At 45.2% G+C, this 13,015-nt stretch overlaps 1 protein-coding gene across 1 annotated transcript in view; it reads left to right on the forward strand.

Annotated features, from left to right (window-relative positions):
* SRPRA (SRP receptor subunit alpha) overlaps window positions 1-13,015 on the forward strand; it is a 644,254-nt gene that overhangs the window by 14,790 nt on the left and 616,449 nt on the right. The window contains exon 2 of the mRNA XM_069614204.1: window positions 1,068-1,151. Within this exon, the coding sequence (XP_069470305.1) occupies window positions 1,068-1,151 (84 nt within the window). The remainder of the gene's footprint in view (window positions 1-1,067; window positions 1,152-13,015) is intronic.

Below are 13,015 nucleotides of genomic sequence, written 5' to 3' on the forward strand. Positions count from 1 at the left end.
TCTCTTAATGGCTGCAAAAATAGCACTAGCCCGGCTATGGAAAAACCCCACAGGCCCATCAATCCCGCTATGGTGGGCGAAATGCTGGGACACAGTAGTTGCAGAAAAGATTACAGCCCTGCGCGCAGGGAACACAACTCGCTTCCAGAATATATGGGCCCCATTTATGGACTTTGCAGAACAATTCCCGGCCCTCTCCCGCAGACCCCCACTTACTCGATCGATGGGCTAACAATGAATACATGAGACACCACAGCAGCAAAATCACCTTTCCTACCATAACCTACCACAGACTAATCAAAGACCCTGCCCAGCGCCCGACCACCATGAAGTCTGAACATTGACATAACGAAGCTAATACATGTTCTGTTGAATTACGATTTATGACATGTCTGTCCTGTCTTAAGTTAAAATGCCAATAAAATGTTATATTGGAAAAAAAACTATTAAGACTTAAATTGTGATTGATAATATTTAAATAATGCCTTCAGTAAATAATAAAGGCCGGTGTAGGGAAACCTCCCTCTCGAATATGGTTGCTTCCCGAAGCTAGGTCTGCAATAATCTAATAGTCAATTTTGAAACCCCGAGATGAAGGATTCTGTATGATTTGATCACTGCAATATTTGAAGTGCACTGTTTCATTGTTTCAAATTCACAGTTATTGCAATCCGTTTTTGCGGGGACTTTAACTCACCCCTAGTATATTCTGACAATTAATTTGCCACAATGTAATTATACACTTATGTGGGGCTGAAACCACTGCAGACCGCAATAAAGCTGTGAGGTTTGGGACTGGTGTTTCACCCTCTCCACCTGCCACCGTTCTTGGCAGTTATCAACAAAGGACCAATGCCAACAACAATAAATGATCAGTGCTAAAATAACATGCCACAAAATGGACACAACATAAAGAAATGCAAAAAGCAAAACAAAAAATTCAGTGTTAATAGGAAAAGATATTTTTGAAGTCAGTGATCACATGGAAACATTACAGAAAAAGTAAATACCTGTAAACAGCATTGTACAACAGCACACATTTAATTTGATTGTTTTATCTTTTGTAGGAGAGAGGTGGAAGCAATGCCTTCAACCATAACACCCTCACCCTCAAGTATAAACTGGACAACCAGTTTGAGCTAATCTTCGTGGTAAGTATATATGTCACATTTGTGTTGGTAGTTTAGCAGGCCTGTGGGGAGTGGTATAAGCAAACCTACCAACAGTGAAGTAACCAAGTCTTCACCAAGTTTGTGCAAAACGCTGTCTGTGGTAACGTAGCAGAGCAATCCACCTGCACTCTTAGGAAGGGAGTGTACTAGCATCAGAGTACTACCAGGCCCACATGCACACAAAATACATTAAGCGTTGCTTTAAAAATATCCATATGTAATTTATCAAGTATTACATAAGGGTTGTTACCCTGTCAAGTACTTTAGCGAAACCTACACAAAAATGCAGTTTGAGCATATCAAAACAGTAATGGGTTGAACAATGTCCCCTACTACCTCTTAATACATCTTTTACAACATGCTTAATACCGGAGAACAGTCTCTAAGTGCAGCACCAGGGTTTGTATATGTGTGCCTTGCTTCTTTGACACGCTTTGACCCTGAGCTATATATACTTAATATTAAGGGGTTCTAATTATAGAGTCTAAACCCAGGAAGGACCACGATAATCGCCAGTTGGGGGGAAAACAATGGTGTGCTAGCACAAGTTTCTTTTGTGATGAGTAAACTTACCATAGCACATAACAAGATATATGTACGGCTAGGATAATACTGGCCAGTGTATTAATAGTATTAGAACTTCCCAATACTAACCAAGTATGGGTATGTATGTTCTATAGCAAAGTAAGGAGTAACATGCTTCTTGAAAGCTTACCACCTATGAAGTGGGCTTAAGTTAGTATTCCTTGAAAACTGAGTTGCAGGACCAATCATTCAACCGAATGATATCCTCCAATCTTGTTTCTAAAAGAAGTGTCTTAGATTCCGTGTAGGAATGAGCCCCAAAGGTTGAAACATAGATGCCGGTCTACTCCATGATCTATTTGATGCATATAGCCAATGTCTGGTCTAAAAGGTCGCCTAATTCCACAAGAGTAGCTCCTCTCAACCATATGCTCTGAAAATGGCTAGAACCTCTTGGTAGCTCTACAAGCGGTGAACCACGCCTACCTGAGGCGGAGAGTAAAAGGCCGGATAACACACTAGACAGATGCATTTCTCAATATGTCTTGAAATAGCGAAACGTACTTCCCCAGGGCAATAAATCCTTTGAAAAATCCAGAGTTTGCACACCAAAGGCACGTTTTCAAGCCAATAAGCACAGCAACATGATACGCGTATAGAGCACTTCCTGAAGTCCAAGGTGAGCAATTCCCTCAAAGAGTCCCAGCATCCTACTCTCATCCCACCGGGAAGAATAACCAGATTCTGGGTCTTCCAGAGGTTTGTATTTAAGCTTGCCTTGAAGGATGGCTGAAAAGGCTGTCCTACACACGCCTAGAATGCAAAATGCCTTGCTGACATCGACTAGGGAAGTCGCAAAGTTCAGCTCATATAGATGAAGTGTGATTGATGGGCCTCTCAGCAAAGTGACGCAAGACAGCCCACGTCACTTTGTAACTCCTTGCCATACAAGGAGCCCAGGAATCTGGAAATTCTGTGGAAGTCTGATTGAAAAACCAAAAGAAAGTTCCAACAGAATAGAAGCCAAGTATCAGCTCTCCAAGACCTTCTCGTGCCTCTATTTTGCCAGCACACACTCCATGAGATCAAAAGGAGGAAAGTGTTTTGTCTGCTTTGTTTGAGTCCAGCATCCAACTGAAGAAAGCTGCGAGTTAAGTCTACACCAACATTCTCACTTAGCTAGTGTTAATCAGCCTCCAGTTTTTGGATCCTGTCGATGCCTGGAGGCCAGTTTGGCACCATTTTGGAAAGGCAGGCAAGTACTTTGCAGTCACAGATCCTACTCTATAAGCAATAGTGGCAGAAATAATTTGCTAATTCTGCCAGGATCCTAGACCTCACGCCACTCTGTGGTTGATATTAATTAAGACAAATGTGCCACGCAATCTCCCTTGGGCGCCCTAATCGCGAGTAGCCTTTCGAGAGCTCCATGCAATTGCTATGTAAGTTCATCTCCGGGGGCCATTTTCTGCCAGTTGAGATTTCCACACCTGCCGCAACTAGCTCAGCTCTGACACAGACAAGCTCTATGGTGGATCTGAAGATGCCACAGCCGTTCCACACATCCATATGCCCCAGCCACCAATTAATTTCGGCGCATGCCTCCACATTGAATGCAATGGTTTGAGAGTACACCAAAACCATTAAGAGGGAACTCTAGGATACACCTGTACTGTAGTACGTGTAGACCTGACCCTAACCCAGATTCAGTATAAGACCAGAAAAAAAATGGGTCCGGTGTAGTGTGGTAAAACTTCAGTGGTAGGTTCTCTTGCGTCGCAAATCCAGGTTACTTAGTTAATCTTGTAACTAAAAGAGCAATGAGGCCTCAGAAATCTCTTTGAGCCTAACATCCAGTGAAGGTCTTTTTTGATCCGTTAATAGGCACAGGCAATCTTGCTATAAGGGTAGTTATAGTCACAGACACACTTTATAGGATGGTAGCTATTTGCACTAAATATGCATTGTGTAAATGTGATGTTATACATGTGATTATATGTCGTTTACTTCTCTATTTGTTTTAATATTGATGATTGAATAAAAGCTTTATTAATTCTTAAGTATTGTCTTGTGATAGATGTTGCTGCACGGTTAACTAACCTGGATTTGTGACATAAGGGAACCTACTACTACAGTTTTCCACACTACACCTGACCTGTTTTCTTCATGGTTTGAGTGTATGGCATGTCCTCATACAAAGGGACAATTTTATGCCTCTCTTGCTCTGGCCCAGGAAACGTGGCTTAAATGGAAGATGCCAATGGGAGCACTATTGTCGCCATTTTCATATGCGACAACACGCCTGCATCAATATGGAGCAAATCTCCTTCATATCTCTCACCATGTGTGATGACAAGTGAAGAGTGGCAGACACCTTGCTTGCAAGTTGCAGTCCATTCCGATTTCTTTCAATCATCCGCAAAACCCAGACTCTGTCCGATGGCTGTTTCTACCTGCTCAGCCAACAGGGAGGCCCTGGGATGTGAACATCATCTATTGCACGAAGGATAGCACATGGGCAATGCGCTAGACTTGGAAGCAAGACCACGCAGAGCAACATGGGTGCGAATCCAAGATCTGCGCTTAGAAACCAAACTCGGGTATGGTATTAGGTGCCTTATACAAATCTGTATGCCTTGTGTCTGCAAGTCTCCACCACTGGCTCATCGACTTCGTGAAGCTACACGGAGTGGACGACCGCTTGGAGAAGAGGCATGTCAATTCCCTTAAATACCCAGACGTGTTCCTCACATTAGTACTGACAGGCCTTCCCGTGGGGTCAAAAGAGGGGTGACCTATTGGAGGCAGACTGTAAATTCCCTTTCCTACAAGATGTCCCTGAGATATGGGAATGCCCTCCCTCTTAAAATGATGGTTGACTACTTAGTAGTTGAATTCTCCCAGGTGTAAGGCTGGACGAACCTTTTTATTCCTGTGAATTAGGAAAAGATTGCTCCGGAATCGCTCAGGATGTTGAAGCGAACATGCTATTGCTCTATTAATTGTCAATGCCTCCACTTCCTTGTCTATCCGCAATGTTTCCTTTTGAGGATGCACTGGTTTGGGGGCTTCAATTGGGAAAATGGACCCCCCCCCCATTAGAATCTTTCCACCATCTGTAAAATGCAGGAATTATCCATCCGACTCCCATGTCGGAAGCCAGCTGTCGACTCTCCCTAGTCTGCACGCCTCCCGGATCTTGCTGACCTACAGGAATTGAAGGCTGTTTGGCGCTCTTGCAGCATCTGCTGCTGCCACCCTGTCTTCTGATTGTGGCCGAGTCCTAACAGAAGTTTGAATGAGATGCTGCACCTCCTGCTCCCCCTGAAGTCCCTTGATATAGCAGTGCGAGTGGCCACTTCCTTGACTAGCCATCCAAAAACCTATAATGGAAAACTCACAGAATTTAGTCTTTTGCCTTACCCAGGTCTATTTAGGCACTCGTAAACTTGCTGTGTTCAGTCTATGGACAACAGCATGTTTGCTTTGGCAGCTCTTTCCAAGATGGCCAGTTCTTAGAGCTAGGTGTTGATCTTCACTGAGAAGCCGCTGTGTACAATACACATGCCCAAAAGTAAAATTGCCTTCTGCACCCAGCCAGAATATGAAGGCTTTGACAGGCTCCCCAGTGTCATAGTCCTCTCACGGAAGACCATGATCTTAGCCGGTGGACCTGAGAGATCCAGTAATTAAGCATGGTTATTAGCCCCAAAGATGAAAGAAAGGATATACCCAAGTAGATCAATAACAAAGGATTTGTGGGAGCAAAACCAACGCAGGAGTAGAGAGTAGGATTTGAGCAGGTGTCTGGAGGGGCCGCCCTCCTGACGGAGAGTAAGAAAGTAAGTAAACTTGGTGAGAACTCTGTCCCAGCATTCGAGCAGCCTCCTGTGGCTCAGAGCCATCCTAGAAGGCCAGCCTCTCACAATCCAACTTATGAAATTCACCCACAAGCTCCAAGTGCGGCTCTAAGAGAAGTTCCACCCTGACAACTTTTATTTTATCTTTGCTACTGTTTAGTTTGGCCTTACCTCTGCACATTTGTTAATACAACTGTGTTTACTTGGTTCCCTGGTATGACCTGTTTGATCAATATTGGCTGCTTGACTGCCACACTGACTTTTTTTGGTAATGATTTGGTATCATGCCTGCAGTCTGTTTTGACTACTCCCCAACCCTCTTTCTAAAGAATTTTACGTTTGTTGTCTAGTTTGATGTTTCACGTTTTGGTTGTAAATCACCCTCTTGCAAAACAAGAGCACACGTTTCCTGGCTGTAAAGTCGACAGAATTTGTACACCTGGTTTGGACCTGTTCAGTTTAAGGATCCCTCTGTATGGCTGTACTTCAACTCTCACTGGGTCCAGGGCACAAGAGTGTTCGATCTGTGGTTTTACAGTGCCACTAGTTTTCATTTGGAGTGTATATTGATCAGTCAACCCCTTATTTTCTCACACCAGTGTTATTTGTTATGTGGCATTTGTAGTCGTAATTGTCGCCTGGATCATGTTGTAATTGCTTTCCTTATTAGTCATCATTTTATTACAATTCATGACTTGGGTTTTTTCCTTGGCTGCCCATTTGGTTGTTTCCCTATGTGACCAAAAGGAAATGTATGAACTATGTAAATGATACATCAGAAAAAAAATATTTCTTTGTTCTTTTGTAATTTTGACGTATGGTTGTAAAAAAAAAATGTTTATATTGAAAGGTTGCATTTTTTTTCAGCCAATCCAATAAATATAAATATGTGGCATTTGCAGAGCTAGCGATGTATAACTTTTTGCTAGGACATCGTCCAGTTAGTAACCAGTTGGTTATGTTGCATGAATAGTAATTCAAAATGGTAGTTTCCTTACTGCGTTCTATACAATGATATGGCATTTAGAACGCGCCTATACTCGAGTGTTTCAATGCTTTCACTCCTTCATGGACTGGCTATGACAATAAGCAAATCCTTTATGCTACATCATGAGGGTGGGTTGCAGTTGCATAGCTGCTAAATGGCAGCCGCATGAGAGCACTCAGACAGACTGCAAGTCTATCCTGCTTAAATATCCTTTCTGTGTGTGTTTGGGCACACGAGAACAGCTCATGTGCAACCGGAAGCTTGGTGGTACCAGAAGATGTAAGGCTCTTACTGTGGGTCCGCCGCATAGTGGAGATCCACAGGCACTAATCTAGTGAATGCGGCCCAGCTCCAAAACAGAGTGCGGCGGGCGTGGAGGAGACCCCTCCCGCATCCGGACACTGGCTCAGAAGCCTGGGGGTGGCAAACAGGTGGCTCCCTCAGCTGCTAAGGGCAGAAAACAATTGATCCGCCATCTGTCATAGGGAGCTAGTGCAGTTGCTAGCGGCTCCCAAATTCTGCAGTCACTGCGGGTGTTTAGTTTTGTCTGGTTTATTTGGTTGGGGGAGGTGGTAAGAGCCGGTATATTTTGAGTTTCTGGCGTGGTGGGTGGGAGGATTAGGGATGTTCTGATTTATTTAAGTACAGCACCAGAGATGGCACCTTTTTGTATTTGATTTCTCTGCAGTCCCTTTGACTGCCTGGGTGATGTGGCGTTATACTGATGGTGTTTTGAGGCACAGGTGGAAATGGGTCAAGGTTGAATAACGATGGGATAAGTGTTGGATGGATCGCCAGGTGAGGGAATCGCACTGATTGACTTGGAACATCTGTGGGTTCACCACTTCCCAAGCACCGCAGTCTGTCGAGGAGATTACATCTCTGCAGTCCTGAATGTGCTGAAGCCGGATGATAGCACACAACGCCTGTGCCTCTCCTCCTTACCCCATCCCAACACGAGGTAGGAGGATTGCGCAAGGAGGATGCATAAAAGAAAAAATGCTGTGTAACTTTTAACGTTGCATATTAATCCGAAAACAAAACTTTATTCTATATTCGTTTGGATTGATGCTGTGCACTCGGGTTGAGAGCACAGCTGCTGCCGTGAGGTGCAAGGCTAAAGGCTTCACACTGCCGACCTCGCAGCAATTTTAAAAATGGCTGCCGCTCTTACCTTCTGGCAAGTGTCCTCTTCCTGGACCCCCTTCTGCTATCCTATTGGCTAGTAACCATGCTAAGATGGCCTATTGTGGACCAGCCGGCGTCAGCCGGCCCACAATTCAAAGGCCCTGTCTATCCCTGTCAGTGACGGAAGTGCGGCAGGGCGCCCAGACTCACGCCTGTCTTCTGATCCTGACTGTCTCACCAGCTCATTACTCTCTCCCAGGAACAACCAGAACATCACCTGCAACACACCGACTCGTCACACAAGTGAGTCTTGCGCCCATCCTAAATAGGGTAAGGCACCATAATGCAGTTAAACCGCTACCTCTACTACTGCATTGAGCTAACGGCACCAGAGAGCTGCACCAACACAATGACAGTAATTACCTTATTATCACCTACATGTGCATGACTACCTGCTCCCCTGAGACACTAGCTCGATTTCTCAATTTATCACTACACTCTCTGAACCATGCGCAACGTTTCAATACAATGTATGGGTGATCCCATGTGATTGCAATCTCTACCTAACTAAATTGCTACGTACCAGGCTGTATACAATTCCTTGTTGTTCATCTTTTTACTGTGCTCACCTCATTTTGAATTATAAACCTATACGCAGATCTAGCCGCCTTGGAAACATGAGCATAGGCCTCCCTTTACACATATTTGGACCGTCTTAACTGTTAATCTCATGCGATGAAATAGCCGCCTTTGCAATATGAGGGCCGGCTTTCCCATTACATGTACTCGGACCTTTCAAATTCTAACCGCAGGCTTTCTCATTTCATGTTTTGAGTAACTACGCACTTCTCATTGTCTCAAATGTAACTAGACAAGTATTCATGCAACAGCGCCACGATGCCCAAGGGCTGTTTGTGCGCTTTATAAGCTTCATAAACCTAAAAAATAAATAACAAAAATGTCAGTCTGGTCAGGAGCCATGCATCAGAGGGTAACCTGGGAAGCATTCAAAGTTTACATTCTGGGGTGCTTTATCTTAAAGAAGGGTGGTGGGTGGGGTCCTAAAGTCACTTCGGAGGTCTATGGCATCTCTTGAGGATGAAATTAAGGTCTGGAGAAAAATGCAACGTGATCAGAGTATCAGGCCTGTCACGGCAGAAAAGGGGAACATTTGCATTGCTTGCCAGCAGAGAGAAGTACTTAGGGGACCCAGTTGCGGCAGCCACCTATGGGGAAGGTGTCCGATCTAGCCGTGTTCTGGAATGGGGGTACAAGCGCAAACGACAACAGGGATCTAGCTTGAAAATTTAAGGCCCCATGGGGTTAACTATTATAGACCTTAAGGGGATTAACTCTGTTTTTCTGGATTATTATGATTGTTCATACTCCTCCCAAACACACACTGATCAGTGCATGATCACACAATTTCTTGATAAAGTGGCCCTGGGATGGCTTGACCCTGAATAGGCTGTATTTACAAGATTTTCATGCGTAAAAAGGCCTGGTACGACCCTTATCTCGAGGCCCGAATATACTGACCCAAACAGTTGAGAAAAGTGGCCTGGAATAACCCAACCTAAATGCCTATTACTTGGCAACACAACTACAATACACTGGTGGTCGTTTACCTCCCCAGAGTGACCACATAACTTGGAAATGGCAATAACCTACCCATATGATCTAAGTGGTGGGGGATGATGTGGGGGAAACAGAACCCTTTTGGGGAAGACTGATATCCAACCAGTGGACACCACATGCAAAGCATGGGAATGTGTGAGATGAACGGTGGGGGTGGAAGAGCTCTGTACTTCGGGCTTGGCCATGTATGGTGTGCGTGTAGTGGATATTACGCATAAAAAGATATTTATGCTCCGGTTTGAGAAGCTAGGTGTTTACTCACTGAGATATGATTCAAGATGGGAAATCACATGGGACATACTCCAGGGAAGAGGGGAATGGACACTGGTAACTATGCTGTTGTACTTCAGACTGAGCGAAGCCTTGCAGGCAAAGTGCCAAGCTATTTCGAATGCACCACTGGTTCAATTTGTTACTGACCTCCCCCCCCCCCCCCGAGATACACCAAACTGGTGTCCTCTTTGTATAAGATTATTCAACAGCAGAAAGTGGACAAGCAGATTACAATTATTGAAAAGTGGGAGACAGCACTGGGCAGTCGCAATGGAAGCTAAATTGTATGCAAATGCAGAGGCTGTCATTGAACAACCGTTTTCATCTGATCCACTTCAGAATTTTGCACCAGGTTAATTAGTCCCCTGTACTGCTTCACAAGTATTAACCTGATAGACCTGCTAAGTGTAAACCATGTCCCCAAGACCTGGCTGATTTCCTACATGTGGCTTGGGAATGTTCAGATACACGCTTTGTGTGCAGATTGGAGGGCCCGTGGGGCAGATGCTACATTTTCAACTTCAGGACTCTGGTTACCATCATTGTTTGACTCTGGGTCCCGAGCCGAGAAAAGCTGATGGGCATGGCGTCTATTGTGGCATGGTCATTGATTGCCAGGGTGTGGAGGGAAGTATAGAGCACCATGTTTTCAAGAATTGATTGAACTGTCTGAACAATTGTGAGAGGCTTGCGACTCGGTATGCATCATCATTACCTAGCAGGAGCAGACCAATAGACTATTGGGTCCCTTTAAGGACTTTGATGGCTAGGGATGCTATGGAGAATCGGAAGCTAGCGATGAGTAAAATATTGCTCCATACTTCTATGGCCATGGGCTGGATGGATTTGTCTGTTTCGCATTGCTGGGTGGTGGTTCAAGGGCAGTGGAGGTGGGTTTGGGGGGGGGGGGGAGGTTGGCTTTCGCTTACTGTGAGATTTGATTGTGTGGATGGTAGATGGGAGGGATGTCACCATTCCGGAGCATGTGTTTTCTATTTTTCTTTATAGTCCTGATAATACTTATTCGTTTTGGGGTTTTGTTTGTTTCGATATTGTCCGGTCATTACTTTATTGAAAATAAATGTGTGTGTGTGTGTGTGTATATATATATATAGCTTGCAGCGATCTGCTTAGATCGCATGCTATGCATTGGCTGACATCTAGTGGAAGCTGCAGAGTATTACAGTTGTTGTTTTCAAAACTTGAAAAAGGACATAGACCGGGCATGCCAATAATACTATCCCTAGTGTGACGTCCACTGTACCCATAGTCCTTCATGCGTCGAGGTCCCTCAGATTGTTTTTTTCCACCATCATCAACGGACGCTAAATCACGGAGTTCCTATTCCGCTAACTCCATTGATTAAAATGAATTGGAGTTAGTTACTCTTTCTGTCCTTTAAATTGCCAGCTTTCGACAGCATCCTCAACGGCGGTGAAAAGGATGAACGTCTGACAAAGACCTTGATTCGACGCACCCCTTCCGGCCTCAGCCCAGACAGTAAGGGGAGTGGGGGTCAGCGGGTGGACATTTCTTAGGGCTCTAAAATAATGCATATTCCCCTTTACTCTCTCTATTTTTGCCTGGCTGCCCTTCCATCCAACACAACATTTAAATTCTGCCCTAGTTGCAATAAAAAAGTTCCCCTGGAAAGACTAGCACCAGGTGTGCAGCCTTTGTCTTGGACGGGACCACGATGAGGGCCATTGTCGAGCTTATCCTGAAAACACAAAGACCAAGAGCTGGACCCACCACGCTGTGCATGCTGAGGTCTCCTTGGACGTGGAGGGTGCTTCCAGTGATGGCAGCATCGCCGTCTTTTCAGATGACGAAGGTGATGGGGAACCTATTGATTCCCACATGCTAGCCCCGACCCCAATAGACAGTCCTGCGGTGCTGTTATGGGGACGACACCCGGCGACAGTAGCACACATACTACAGCCCACACTAAACCCATACCCCAGGGCCGAGAGTTGACGGGAACGTCTACATGCCCGCACACAGCGTCGAAGGGGGGCGGGGGGGTCCACCAGTTCCCTGTCCTCTGGGCATTCGAGATCCCGATCGCCACACGACAGGCCCCCAAGTCGCGAGATGACGTGGAAGCTGTGTCCAAATCATCAGCCAAGCGTTAGTAGACGCAGCTCCAGTCCTCCCTACCGCCGAAGTTCGACACTCCTTACAACTTGGAACACGGCTAAAAGCACCAAGACCTCAAAAATTGGCCATCTGGTGCAAAAGCATGTCCGGGAGAGCCTCCTTAAGAGGAAAAATACCAAGAAACACGCTTCTAAGAGTCATTCTCATAGAGAGAAGACAAGTACACCGCCTCCCAGGGGGAGGATACCATAGCAGCAGCCTTAAAGGACATTCATGGCAGATTAATCCCCAGGCTGTACTAAGTTTACAAAACACGCCACCAACTAGTGGCGCCATGTCTTTGCAACCCCCAGCAAAGAGGCCACGTCCAGACACCCTCCTAATCTCCTCTTAGCAGGACCCAGTCCAAATGGATCTATATGATCCAAATACAGACTGAGGAGATTGATGTACTACAGGAGGCAAACCAATACTACGATGACGATGAAGAGGATGTGTATAACTTACCCTCTCCCGTTAACTTATACCCACAAGTGGTAGATTCACTGGTGGACAATCAACCTCTGTATAATGATATGCTCCTAAAGGCAGCTCATTTTCAAATTCAGACTCCAGAGACCCAATTGGATAAAGATTTTGTGGAGGACATTTTAGGGGACAGGAAAGCTGCCACCCAATGTATACCTATTCAGTCCATTCGAAGAAGAATCCAACCTTCTCTGGAGACCCCAAACCAAACGCAGGTGGTGAACCCTCATATTGAAAAGCTGTTCCGCCCTGCACCCATAGACCCAATGTTCATCAGGGGACAATTAAGACCAGATTCTCTTGGGGTGACCACTCTGAAAAGGGCAGGAACACTTGGACTCATCAGAAGCACCCCCGATAAGTAAAGTAAATAACGGTACACTCTAGGGAGGAAAGTGGCCACCTAAGCAGCCTTTCGAACAAGGATTGCAAACAATACCACTTTATTGGCAAGCTACAGCTGCCACAAGTGGGATGACATTGCAACCTTAATGGCTTCAGCTCCAGAACCCTTCAAATGTCAGCTGTCCCTCGCAGTAGCGGAAGGCAAAGTGGTGTCAAGCTGCATCTTCAAGAACAACTTAGATGCCGCAGATCATGCAGACAGGATAATTGCAGACGGGACAATCATTAAATGCCATGCATGGCTTCGCCAGTCTGGATTTAAACTTTAGACGCAGGCAATACTCAACATGCCAATATAACCCAATGTCCTGTTCGGGAAATCATTGAGGATGCATTGAAATCTGCCAAAGAAGAGTATGACACTCTTAAATTATTAGGCCAGCTAACTACTAAGCCAC

This window comes from Ambystoma mexicanum, chromosome 9 (assembly GCF_040938575.1).
Source record: "Ambystoma mexicanum isolate Mex_15411 chromosome 9, UKY_AmexF1_1, whole genome shotgun sequence".
Classification (NCBI taxonomy): domain Eukaryota; kingdom Metazoa; phylum Chordata; class Amphibia; order Caudata; family Ambystomatidae; genus Ambystoma; species Ambystoma mexicanum.